The sequence below is a fragment of the Triticum urartu genome, chromosome 7 (genome assembly GCF_003073215.2).
Source record: "Triticum urartu cultivar G1812 chromosome 7, Tu2.1, whole genome shotgun sequence".
Lineage (NCBI taxonomy): Eukaryota > Viridiplantae > Streptophyta > Magnoliopsida > Poales > Poaceae > Triticum > Triticum urartu.
This window is the reverse complement of record NC_053028.1, coordinates 647,724,906-647,738,854: the sequence shown is the minus strand read 5'-3', so window position 1 is coordinate 647,738,854 and position 13,949 is coordinate 647,724,906. Positions and strand designations below refer to the sequence as shown.

Below are 13,949 nucleotides of genomic sequence, written 5' to 3'. Positions count from 1 at the left end.
GAAAGCTTCTTATCATCAAAAGGAGAAACTTTGATATTTGGGCCATAGCCATCCGGTCTCATTTCTAAGGCCGAAGTTGTGTTCGAAGTATTCAGATTTTGTATTCAGAACACTATTCAGCTGATTACACCCCCAAGATGGCCTCATATGAGAAAAGTATCTACACGGATTGTCTTCGTCTCGTCGAAATGATTGATTTTGATATAAGGAACGTCTAAATCAGAGTTCCGATGCAAAAGTTAGAGCCAAAACAGTGCGCTGCAAAAGTCTGCCCCGGAAGTTCCGGGCAAAACTTCCGGGGAGGTTCCGGGCTAAACCGAAAGTTTGCACGCGGTGCGCCCCGAAAACTGAAATTTAACATTATTTGCAGATTTGCGGGGCCAATTTCGACATGAAGATGACCTCGGCTGAAAAAGTGATCAACTAAGGTATTTTTCTCCATTGCAAGATCTACAACTTTGCTTTTAGGACCATCGTGATCCGAGGCCATATGTGACCCGCAGGAGCTGTGCAAGAGGGCAACTTGATGTAATTTTAGCCGCGAAGTTCCGGGCTGACCGGAAGTTCCGGCCCTCGTAGTCCGAGTTAGGTTATCTTTTGATGTTTTGGACGGGATTTGAATCCTTTTCTTGTACGGAAAGTCCAGCCGCCTCATATATATGTAAGAGGTGACGGCCGATTGAAGAACAACACACAATCGAACAAATCCATCTACATGTTTTACCTTTACTTTTCCTTCTCCCTTGTTCTTCTTCTTCCTCGTTCTTCGTCTGTTCTTCTTGTTGCAGGGCGGCGAACCTCGAGGCCCTAGGGGCGATCAAGTCGACCTAGGGCAGCCCATAGCCGCCGCACGCCCGGACGGGGTCCCTCCTGGGTGTGTGGGGTTTCGGGTCATCAAAAGCGCCCGCCGGATTGTCTTGCGTACCGCGCTTCCGGCAGGTCTCCTTCGACGTGAGCTGCGGTGCATCACCCTCGATGTTGGAGGTACACGGTGACGTGTTCGTGTGTGAACACGAGTCCCAACATCCAAGCCACCAATAGAACCCTGAAAGTTATTCTTAGGTGCTTTGGGCACACAAAAATTGGATCATGTACACACCCTATTTTTTGTGGCCTATAACCCCCTACTTGACATGCCCATGGGTGGAGAAAAATGTTCCCAATTCCTCTCCCTCATGTGGCAACCGTCCGCCACTCCACCCACTAGGCTCGTCCTCAACTCCTATATCCCTCCCCCCTCCCCGCGTGCTCCTACCTTGATCCTCCACTAGAAGTAATTGTCCGCACTGGGTCGAGATCGGAGAACGTCGCCAACCAGCAACCACTCTAGCTATCATATGGCTTCCGCCCCCTTACTGCAACCCCACCATTGTCCGTATCACCTCGACAACCACTACTGCACACAAGGTGTTTGTCCTTTTGTGTAAATGGTAATTTTTCTTAAATTTCATTTTTCTTATTTGCAGATAACTTTTTGTAGACTTTTTATTGGAACTATGCAGTGCCATGAACATTTTTAGTAGGATTTGAGACATGCATGTTTAAAACAAAAAAACGAGTTTGATTGTTTAAAGTTATGCAAGTATTGCTGAATTGTATGCGTAGAAATATTATAAGTTCAATCAATTAGACCTCATGTCTCAGTAAATACACAAGTACTCCCTCCGTTCCTTAATATTTGTCTTTCTAGAGATTTCGACAAGTGACTATATACGGAGCAAAATGAGTGAATCTACACTTTAAAATATGTCTATATACATTCGTATGTGGTAGTCTATTTGAAATCTCTAAAAAGACAAATATTTAGGAACGGAGGGAGTATATGTGAACCTAACCGTATAATAGCAACAACTGGAAAATCGTCAAGATATCAAATCTACTCCTTCTATCCCGAATTATTTGTCTTAGATTTGTCTATATACAAATATATGTAGACAAATCTAAAACAAATTTAGTGGGACCGAGGTAATTAATACTCCCTCCGTTCCTATATCTAAGGTGTATTATTTTCGGCACGGTGACCAAGGCACATAATTATAGACAAGTAATGAAGAAATTACCCTTGGCAAATTTGTTGATTAGTGTCAAATAAATCAGTTAGCCTAGAAAAGTAAGAGATACATGCAATCAATAGAGATATTTACTGTTTATTGCTATACGGAGAGATGCAGACAATCGGGAGAGATATACTTTCCATTTTCCTGGAGGGCTAACAAGAGAATTAAGAAAAATTAGAAGAAATACACCTTACATTCTGAAATTTTATCAAAAAACAAATACACCTTATATAAAGGAACGGAGGCTGGTCTACGATGAGTACCGAGGACTGGTTTGTGAGTTTTAATTTTTGTGAAGATACCCTTGTAAGAGTTGATCAACTTAAATTATTATATACCCTTTGACATTTTTGGGAAATATGAGTACTCGATTAATTGTGTAATTGCACTAGCGCTTACTTGCAATAATAACATATAAATAAACTAGATGATACCCCGCGCGTTGCTGCGGGAATTTCACTACACCATGGCAAAAGTTTAGGGGCTGTCAACTGCCGGGAAAGGTTAAGAATTGAGGTCAATTTACTGCCGGTAAAGCTTTATCTGCCAGCCAAACTTTATGGGTCAAATTATCTGCCGGGAATGATACAGTAAAGAGGGCAGCGTATCTGCCGGCAAGTTCACGGTCAGTGTAACTGCCCTGGAATCAAAACGAGGGCAAACGCTGCGCCGGTAACCACGTTGGCGTGGGCTGAATTCTTTTCGACACGAGGCTCGCGTGGGAAAAAATTGAAACAACAGAAGTTACTCGAATCGTCCCCGTGCTACGCGGCCCTAATTAGGTGCTCCTATTTTTTTCCCACAAAAAAAGTACTCCTATTTTATCCCGTACCCCACCACTTTTCTCTCACCCTGACCCAACCCAGCCGCTGCTAACCCTAACAGCAACGCCACCGCCGCCGCCGCAGCCGCATCCTGCATCCACAATGCCCAGCCCAGCGCGGCTGCCCCATTCCCCAACCACACCGCTGCCCTCACCGCCCCGCCGTCGCCACCCTACTTCCACATATGGCGCACGGCCCATCCCCCATCTTCGCCCCCACCCTCATCCGCCACCCGCGCCGCCGTACGCCCCATCCCCGATCTTCGCCGCCGCGCCCGCAATCCCCATCCCACGCTACCACCCATCCCCACCGACGCCGCCGCACCGGCATCCCCCACCAACGCCGGCGCCCCATCCCTATTCAGGCGGCCGCAGCAACAACCCTGCGGACACACCTACCACCTACGGCCCCCTGTTTCGCCCCTCACACAGCAGCACCACATCTCCTCAGTACCTGCTCCATACTGCGTATCACATCCTATCCATTTGCACTCCCCACAAATCAGTGGGAGGACGTGCCCATCTGAAGCAGCAGTAGCAGCAGAACAAGTAGCTACAGCACCGCTTACCTCTGTTTGTGCTCCCCCAGTTTCTGAAGAGGTATGCATTTAGAAGTTTCAGTTGTGTGGTTTCGAATTTTCAACCATGTTTTGTTGTGCTATGACATCCAAGGATTTTTAGTTCTTCTAAGGTAGTAAATTTGGCTGGGAGCTATGAATCTAATAGATGATGGTAAGGAACAATGTGTGATAAGTTAATACAACAGTCATGAGATAAAGGATATTTCTTTTGTTGGGAATCAAAGTGGCTATATTCGTTCATATTTTTCTTGTATGCAAATGTTCTTAAGTACTCTGAATATAGCATGAATTGACTAGATAGGATCTCTATTGTTTCACACACATTTTTAATTAATACATAGATTGATATTTTAGCTAGAGTACAAGATACCATTTTACAAATCTGTTCGAGTTAGTAATTCATTAGTATTATGTCTAGATGATCTCAGTTTTTTCCAAGACCTATTTTTAGTTTAATAGATAGATTGATATTTTTAAACAAGATCTTCACGAATAACATTTTACTGTTGATGTTCAGGTCTAGGTTCGCAAGTGGAGGTATCCAACTTACAGCCATAAATAATCGAACAAGTACCACTTCATGGTTATGGTGAGATTCTTGATCCTAGTTGAAGAGTTAAATTGGTACTTCCATCGCGTGGTATCATTTGACTACATTTGGAATATCTCGTAATTTGTTTTCAATCATTGCATGGTTGTATCATATGGTGGTAAAATATATTATGGTGTGATAATGGAAATTCTGGAATTGGACTATCACCACAAAGGATATATTGCTCTTTTGAATGTGATTGGTTTGACAACCGTATACACGACAAGTGGGTAAAGATGCACTATTGCTAATTCCGTCTTTTATATTTAAGTGTTCCTACAGAGTACCTCCTTGTTCTTCTATTTCAGATTGCATAACACTTGTACTAATTCTGAGATCATACTTCTTTTCACGAAAAGAATGGCAAACAGAGGAGGATGAGCTGATGTTGCTATGCATGAAGATTTGCGAACAGGGAATGTAAGACATGTCATAGAAAGGTTGCATGAATTCATTCCAAGTCTTGCGTGGACAAAACAAGAAGACAAAGGTGACGGCGGCCTTTGTGTGTTGATACATCTTTGCAGATGTATGAAGCTATTTAACAACAAGTTGTGCTTATCTGTAGGAAAGGCAACGCATCAAATCAGTCATCTGTCAAAATGCCTAGATGCCGACTAAGATCTGAGATAATATCACTTACAAAGCATGACTGGAGGACATGGCTGCTGAAAACCTGAATGATCATGTGGTACAGTTTGCTCACATTAAAATGTATGTAGGTTTCTAAAATTTGCAATATACTTTACAATCTTATATATGCAGATAGAAGTTGATAGTAAAGTATGCAGAAGCTACCCTCACAGCCGGAAGCAGTCCCCGCATCTATGAGGTATTACATATTCTTAGAATTCTGTAATATTAGACTAAAGACAAGTTAATTTTGTTTTCATTATCGTCTGGACAATGTGTATATGAGCTAGCTCTTCCAAAATTTATATCTTGTGGATCCCTCGTATGTTAGGGTCTTGTGGATGCTACTTTTCTTTATCTATAAAGCAGGGCTATGGCCTGATTTCTAAAACCATCAATAAAAGAGATCAAGAGATGCATATATACCATGGATGTTGCAATGATTTACCTTCCTGTAGGCAGCATTTAACCTGATCTGCTTGTTCCTGAAACACTCAGGTAAAGGGTTATCAGATATAGAAATACATGTAATATAAGAAAACTGAATATCCATGTCCATCTTTAGTGTTATCCCAAAATCTTTGGTGCAGTTATTCTCTAACTTACTTCATATATAAAATTTTCTCTCATGGTTTAACAATACTACATCCATTTAAGCATACTAAGATTCTCTAACCATGAAATATATTCAGCAACAAAGGTGGAGCACTTATCAAATGATATATTCATGCTTTATTGTTTTGTAGTGAAAGAATATCTCTTTTGATATATATCTCCTTTCAAGTAACACAAAACAGTGATCGACTTGACCAACATTCTTTTATTTTGAACAACCTATATTCATTTCAGGAAATAATGATTTATGGGTGTATAAATTCTTCTTCTTTTGTTCAATCAACATTTTTTCCTAAAACCAAGAAGCAGATTTAATCAAAGGGTTGTTCAGTTGTTATCGATCTCATAACTATTGATTCTCACTGTCTACCATTAGCACACACTACACAGAACAAACATGTACAGAAAAACTAAATGGAGGACACCCTGCATTGCCACTGGATTGCTAGTAACTAATCCTTACCTGCAGTTTTTGGATGTTCTATTTACTTCGCAGCAATGAAGAGAAAGTAATACACCAAAAGAAGATGACTATCCGTAAATATTTATAGTGATAGGTTATATCGATCTTCCTAATGACACACACACACATTCTGTTTGTGCCTTGTGGAACGCAAAGTATAGGGCGACACACGTTTCCTTTTCATTTGGATAAGTCAATTTTCTTTTTCTGCACATGCCTTCTATGTTTGGAACAATATGTTCGTCCGAGCTGATTTTTAATTCCATTTCCTTTTTTGACAGATCACAGTATAATTGCCTTTGCATCCACAAGTTTCTAGAGGTGTGGTTGTTGAGCTAAAAGGATCTTCTGCTGGGATATTTTTCGCTTTTGTCTATGATGTACTGTAATACTTATGAATCTACAAATCTACGTATGTGTGCATCTAGACCTGATGAATGGTTGTGCTTTTGGCTGTCCTGTTACTGGACTTGCATGTCCATGTGTGCACCTAGGCACGCATGATGAATCTTCTGTGCTTTTGGCTGTCCTGCAATACTGGACTTATGAACCTATGTATGCATGATGTAGACTTGTGAGCCTATGTATGGATGATAGATTGCTTATATCTATGCCCATGTTGTTATATATATATAATATATATAGGAGATTAGTGCGTTTGTAGTGGATGCAAATACTGGCAGTCTAATTGCCGGGAAACTCTTCAATCTGCCCTGAATTGTTGGCCTGCCGGGGAAAAGCTGTATGCCGGGAATAGTGCTAACTGCCGGCAAAGGTACAAACATGGAGGGCAGACAATCTGCCGGGGTTTACACTAACTGCCGGGAATTGTTTTTCCCGACAGCACTTTCAAGGGCAGTTTGTATATGCCGGCAAAAACCTTTCCCGGCAGTTGGTTTGCCTCCAATGTTTAGTTTTCCCGGCAGATCTGATGACCTCTAAGTTTTGGTCATGGTGTAGTGTTTGTAGTATTGCATATGAAACTTTTATGGAATGATATGAGAAGGCAGTTTCAAAAAAATCCAAAGAAAATTGTGTATTATTACCTAATTATAATACATCGGTAACACGGAATAGAAGGAAGGTATAGTTGAGATGCAACCTTATACCCATTAGAGAAAATAAGCAAAGGTGTACAAAATAGCATGATTCCTGAGTAGAACATATACACTCCATTTAGTCACATCTTTTTAATAGGCTTTCAGCCAGCATAGAACAACTAAACAAAATGATGGTTAGAACAAATCATACTTGATCCTCTCAGCAAGGATGTACCCTTTAGGCTATGAGTGTCATCAAACCAAAACAATCATATAATGATATTGTAACCACATAAAAGAATTATTCTTACATTTATCAAGAGATGCTATAGGTTTGAAGACATAATATACCAAGTGATTAGCCTTACAGAATATAATTAATTGTAATTATACATGCATATCCTTGAAACTGAACATCAGGTACTATTCCAGCATCTATCTCCGAACAACACATCATCAGATAAAATAAAATTAGAGCTCCTTGACTCCTTTTGGATGAAATGCATGTGCCTCGGAATGCCTAGTAACGATCAAACAAAACCTTCTGTTTTGAACACCTGCTGTAGAAGAATGACAATGGTACATGTAAGGTATTAGATCGATCTGAGGTCACTGTGGAATAATACTGCCAGGAAAGAAAATATTGTAGATGAACTGCAGTATGTCATACGCACTGATTCTACAAATCAAAGGAAGGCAACAAAAATACCAATAAGATTCATATTAATGCGTGTGTGAGAGAGATGCAGGACTGTAGTTGCAGGTAGTACATGGTAAATTTCATCTATTTATTCCTTCAAGAAGAATAAAAAAACTAAAAAGTTTTTTCACCATCTAGTGCTTGTAATCAAATCCAACCAGATCAGAGAGTTGAACATGATCCATCGTATCTCGACAATGCATGTGCAAGAGATAGATAAGGTGGCTGGTGACCGAACAAAGTTTCATTTTCAATAAATTAGGCTTCCTAGTACCACACACAAACAGAGCTTTCAACTCAAACTAACTTGAAAAATTCGCTCAAATCTAAGGATGCAGAGAGGAAGGAGAGACCCCACCTTTAGTTCAGTTGATGTTGGATGAGGATGCCGACGGTGGCACATGTTGCCCACCGCTCTGGTCGACGCCGGGGTGCGTGCCTTCGGGCAGCGTCCTACGGGGCTCGATTCACCGGCAAAGGGGTGCAGGGCTAGGTGTAACTGCGAAGATTACAGAAGCCTGGTCGGCAGCAGCGCGCGGGTGTCTCCGGCTGAGACGACTCACGAAGGCTTGGAAGCAGCGGCACCTCGCCATCAACGCCACCATCGCTCTGGAAGGAAAACATAAGACCACGAAGATGATTTATTTGTGCGAGTGGAACCGGACGTAGAAGACGAAGAGAAAGGGAACCGCAGAAGACGGACGAAAGGAAAGTATGGTGGAGAAGATAACGCGCCCAGAAATAAATGCTACGGCTGGGACTTGGAACGGAATAAGATCCTCCGTCTATTTAGCCATGATTAACTGCATGCATGGGCTTTAGGCAATGGTAATTAACTGCACCGAATTAAGTGACAACATGCATGTGCTTGGATTGCTTCGGTGGTCTATTATTCTTGGAATTAACTGCACCGAGTTATATTGGACGCCATGCATGGGTTTAGACCGTGAGAAGTTGCCTGCTTGCGTTGCGTCGATTTGTGTCGTTCGCGCATACTCGCTGGTCGCACGCGTGCATGCATGCAGTTCTGTATCGCGCAGATCAGGACTGCGTGGCCAGTGCCTGGCCAATCAATTAGACTGATTATATTGGCTGCTCTTTCCAAACTTAATGCTGACGTGGCATAAATCTGATGTGGACACCGTGCATGTTAAGAGAATAGAAAGAAGTGGGGAGCAACTTCTTAAGAATGGTAGATATGTACAGGTCGTCATCACTAATATAAAAAATAAAATTAGACTGTTGAAAGCAGACATGGCGACGGACGACATATGGCGCTCGGGAGGAGGCCGGGGAGTCACAGCGACGTGAGGATGACCGTTTCCAGTTACCTGCAGGTTCTGCCTTCTGAAGTCAACAGTCAACTGCACGCAGCTCTACAAATAAGCCGGCTTCTTCGGCATGACACACCACACATACGCATTCTCCCAGGCCCCAACTGTCGTGGTTCTAAACCTGACAATAGAATAGGGGGTAGGTATGGAGAGGCAAGATCCTAGCTATGGAGTAGTTGTATACGTAAGAGATTTACGAGTTCAAGCCCTTCTCGAAGAAAGTAACAGTCCTACGTCTCGGAGCCCGGAGGCGGTCGACTGGATTATATGCGTATGAGTTACAGGGGTGCGAACCCTTCTGCCAGTGGAGGGGGGTGGCTTATATAGAGGATGCCAAGACCCCAGCCAGCCCACGTAGCGGAGGGTTTAAAGTACATTAAGGCCTGGCGTTACTGGTAACGCCTTACATAAAGTGTCATCATGACCATAAAGACTACTTAATTACAGACCGTTTGGATACAGAGTGGTTCTTGATCTTCTGGTGGTCGAGTGAGTCTTCATGGCCGAGTCTCTTTGAGTCCGTCGAGTGAAATCCTTCCAGATCGACTGGAAGGCAGCTTCTTCTAAAGATGTCCTTGGGGAGGGTACCTTGGACAGGTCCATGACCCTACCCTAGGTACATGACTTCATCACCAACCTCTTGGAAATCTCTCCATTGCCAAGCTTCGCTCGATGAAGACAAATCTGCCTAACCGGCATGGGAACACGGGTAGCAGCCATGGGGACACGGCCCGCGGAGAACCACACCTCCGTGCCGCCCAAGGTGAAACTCTCTCTCTCTCTCTATCTCTATCTTTCTCTCTCTCTCTGACGCGTCGTTTTGGTTTTGATTCATTTTCGTGGCAATGTTTCGCTAGCCATGGAATAATGTTCCTTGTTCAAATTTCGGTTGCTAATTTCATGAGAGAGAGAGAGAGAGAGAGTTGTCTACAGGTGTGAAACAAGGAAGTTTAGAGGTGGACATTAGGAGCCTCTTTGATTCGAGGTGGACATTAGGAGCCTCTTTGATTCGCACGATCTCTAAAACACAGAACAGACAAATAAATACAATAATGGCATGCCATCTTAGTACATTATGATTAGTAGTGACGTTCCATTGTCACAGTAAAAGCAAAAGATTTAACACATGAGGTTGAAGTGGATGAAAATTTTCCTATGTAAACTGTATAAATTTATTCAAAAGAAAATATTTCCTATGAATTGTCCTACGAATCAAACAACCCATGTAGAAAAAAAATCATAGGGATAGAATTCTCCAAACGTATTTTAGAAATCCTTTGAATCAAAGAAACCCTTGATGAACAAAGTGGAATAGAATGGAGACAAAATGTTACTTTTTTTTAAATGCCACTTGCATGCAGGACTCTAGATATTGCTACTCGTTTGTTTTTAACCCTTTTCTTCGTTTTACAAAGAAAACCCATGAAATGTTCATCAAATACCCCATGGATGATGGTCACATAATCGGTGTGATATGTGATGCTTTGCCTTAATTGAGGAAATTTTATTTTCAGTAAACAATAAAATTTGTCGAACTTTCATATTAAGTGTAAATTCCTCGCGGTCCAAGAGTGAAATATTTTTTAACAGTGGATAATCGTCCCTCGAATCCAAGATCTACTACATGTCAATTACTACCACGTACTACTACTAAATATCTTTGGGGTGTTAGAAATATCATTTTGGTTAGCTGAATATATACATCCTAGATATATATAGAGAGAAAAAAAAACATATCTTTGCCATGAGTTGGCCTTGATTACCCATCCGACGACACCGACTAATTTGACATTTTGTCAATATGACAAGTCAACTTGCGTGAATTTAAAGGAATCACTTGTCTTTAGTGGGCCCTTCCACGTGCCTTGTTTTCCTTAAGCATGGCTCAAGGATCAAATGTGCAGTTTAGTTAACTAAAACACACTGTTTTGTGCACCTACTGGCAACGTTAGCATATTGTTCAATGAGCCTTCCCTCTTTCTGTCCTGAGTCCTGACTTGGCCACTAGACAAACACTAATTTGTGTCCTTTCTTTCTTTCTTTCTTTCTTTCTTTGAAAAAGGCCTAAGGTCATATATTAAGTATTACTAGTCCTTACAAACACATCCATAAAAAAATTACATTTAAAATCATGGGAGTGTTGAAGTCTTCTTTCTCTTGCATCTATCAGTGGCGCATTGTGAGCATAGCTCAATATCGCATCTCGGCCTCCGCCTCGGTGGAGCTATCTTTTTGAAACCAAGAAGCTTGTAGAAGTAACGGCCGGGAGGCCGCAGATGCAGATCAAGAGACGCCGTCGGCCATGATGTGAGAAGCAAATTGTAGCCCCGGAGAAGAAAACACTGATAAGGGCCTGTAAAGACTCCGTAGATCACGAAAGTCGACTGAATCTAGAAGGATCTACCTAAACTCAAATGGACCGGATCCCGGGAGACCAGCCAGGGACATAATTCCACACGCTCTCCGCCAGTGATAAGCTCTACCATACTTGCATTATTTCATGCCCAATGGCTAACAACAACGGTGAAAACTAGCAGGATTGGAGGACTGTGGAGGAGAGGAAGATCGACGACTGGCTCCCGGTCACAGCATCGAGGAATGGCAAGTGGTGGTACTCGGCCTTCCACAATGTCACAGCCATGGTCGGCGCCGGCGTGCTCACCCTATCCTACGCCATGTCCGAGCTCGGCTGGTACATACATACTGTTGGAAACGGGATCACCTACAACTCCAATGGCATCCATATTGTGTATTACTATTTTGTACATGTCATCAATTTCACTGATGTTTGATGGTTTTAGGGGACCTGGCGTCGCGGTGATGACTCTGTCATGGATCATGACGTTGTACACGCTGTGGCAGATGGTGGAGATGCACGAGATGGTGCCCGGGAAGCGGTTCGACAGGTACCACGAGCTGGGGCAGTACGCGACGCTAGGGCTGTGGATCGTTGTGCTGCAGCAGCTCGTCGTCGAGATCAGCATGGACATCGTGTACATGATCACCGGCGGCAAGTTACTCAAGAAGTTCCACGACCTCGTCTGCGACAGCAGCTGCAAGGACATAAAGCTCTCCTACTTCATCATGATCTTTGCGTCCGCCCAGTTCGTCATCTCGCAGCTCCCTAACTTCGACTCCATCGCCACCATCTCCCTTGCCGCCGCCCTCATGTCGATCTGATACATACCACGGGAAACTAATTTGTCAAAACCATAATTAATAATCCCTCCGTACGGAATTAGTGGACCCTCGAAAGGATGTATCTAGATGTTTTAGATACATTCGTTTGAGTGTCAACTAATTCTGGACGAAGACAGTAGCTAATTAGCTAGACATGGCCACTGACATTGAGACGTATGGACAAACAAACGCCACAGTTACTCGACGATTGCTTGGGGCGCCTCGGTGGACAAAGGCAAGGCGGATAACGTGGACTACAGCCTACAGGCATCCACCACCTCGGGGATGGTGTTCGACTTCCTGGGAGGCCTGGGACAGATGGCCTTCTCCATCTCGGGTCATAACGTCGTGCTGGAGATCCAGGCCTCCATCCCGTCGACGGAGGAGACGCCGTCCAAGAAGCCCATGTGGAAGGGCGTGATCGTGGCCTACACCATCGTCTTGCTCTGCTACTTCCCGGTAGCTTTCGTCGGTTATTGGGCCTTCGGCAACAGCGTCGACGACAACATCCTCATCACCCTCAACACGCCCAAGTGGCTCATCGCGGCCGCCAACATGATGGTCGTCGTCCATGTCATCGGTAGCTACCAGGTATACGTACGCGTCCTCCCAGCCAGTCACCCGTTAGGTTTTCTTAATGTCATGTGTACATAAGACTTTTTTGAATCACATGTGTACATAAGACTTAACATGGGAGACGACCCTTCTCATCTCAGGTTTATGCGATGCCGGTGCTCGACATGATGGAGATGGTGTTGGTGAGGAAGATGCGTTTCTCTCCCGGTTGGAAGCTCCATTTGGTTTCTCGGAGCCTCTTTGTTGGTAATGCCCTGATGCGCTTGTCACAAGTGAACTCAATTCCTTCCAGCTAATTAAACCCCCCAAAAAAATCGTCCCAAACAAACATGACTAACGGGATGCAAATCTGCGCAGCGTTCACAATGTTCGTAGGCATCACCTTCCCCTTCTTCGGTGGGCTTATCAGATTCTTCAGCGGGCTCGCCTTTGCGCCGACAACTTATTTTGTAAGCATTCCGTCCCGATTCCACTTCCATTAAAGCAAATATGAATTCAGAGCCGATCAGAATTAACTTGTTGTTCGGACCAGCTTCCGTGCATCATTTGGCTCACGGTCTACAAGCCCAGGGTATTCAGCCTCTCATGGTGCGCCAATTGGGTAAGATCAACTGAATAGTTAGTACTCCCTCTGTTTAGATACATACGTTTGAGCGATAAATAATATGGATCCGAGGGAGTTTTTCTTTTGTCCTGTGTGCCTGCAATCAAGGTTTTGGATTCCGAATGGATGAATTTTCCCGTGGGGGGCGAGATTCTCAGTTACCACGGTTACCGGAAATACCGAACATATTTCGGAAGAAATTTATATTGAATTTTGAATTCAAATTCCTTTATACTGGATATAGATAAGACTTGAACTGGTATTTAGCATAAAAGGGATGCTATCTTAGTGGAACATCTTCTGCCCGTGCGCTAATCGAAGAGGTCGCGAGTTTGACTCCTTTTTGGGTCATCTATTTTTCACTTTTCTAAAAAATAAACAAAAAAAAGTTGTGCAAAAACGCGGACTCTAACCTCCGTCCTCTCGATGAGGAAACTAGATTGGTACCACCACGCCACAGGTTAGTTTAATTTCATTACAGAGACGCTATAAACTTTTACTATACTTTGGATGTAAAAATTCAAAAAATTCGAAATTTTTGCACAGGATGCGTATTTCTCATGGGGCAGCGAGAAGCTTGGTATCCGCCCGGCAACCGTTTTTCTCGGGCGGTACCCAAAACCATGCCTGCAATAGACATCTCATTTGATCATCCAATTTTATTTTATTTTTTGTGTTTCCGTTATCTTCAGTTCTGCATCGTTGGTGGGGTGCTGCTGATGGTGCTTGGGCCCATTGGAGGGCTAAGGCA

At 43.2% G+C, this 13,949-nt stretch overlaps 1 protein-coding gene and 1 long non-coding RNA gene across 2 annotated transcripts in view; both read left to right on the top strand.

Moving 5' to 3' along the window:
* Positions 1-3,192: 3,192 nt before the first annotated feature.
* Positions 3,193-5,068, top strand: LOC125522670. Its single transcript, XR_007289914.1, has 4 exons — positions 3,193-3,480; positions 3,979-4,279; positions 4,413-4,744; positions 4,819-5,068. It is a non-coding gene; the product is annotated as an uncharacterized LOC125522670 (long non-coding RNA).
* Positions 5,069-9,535: 4,467 nt separating this feature from the next.
* Positions 9,536-13,949, top strand: part of LOC125519281 (lysine histidine transporter 2-like) — a 6,183-nt gene continuing 1,769 nt past the window's right edge. The window contains exons 1-8 of the mRNA XM_048684137.1: positions 9,536-9,601; positions 11,373-11,530; positions 11,640-12,016; positions 12,215-12,609; positions 12,735-12,840; positions 12,952-13,043; positions 13,127-13,195; positions 13,891-13,948. Coding sequence (XP_048540094.1) covers positions 9,536-9,601; positions 11,373-11,530; positions 11,640-12,016; positions 12,215-12,609; positions 12,735-12,840; positions 12,952-13,043; positions 13,127-13,195; positions 13,891-13,948 — 1,321 coding nt within the window. The remainder of the gene's footprint in view (positions 9,602-11,372; positions 11,531-11,639; positions 12,017-12,214; positions 12,610-12,734; positions 12,841-12,951; positions 13,044-13,126; positions 13,196-13,890; position 13,949) is intronic.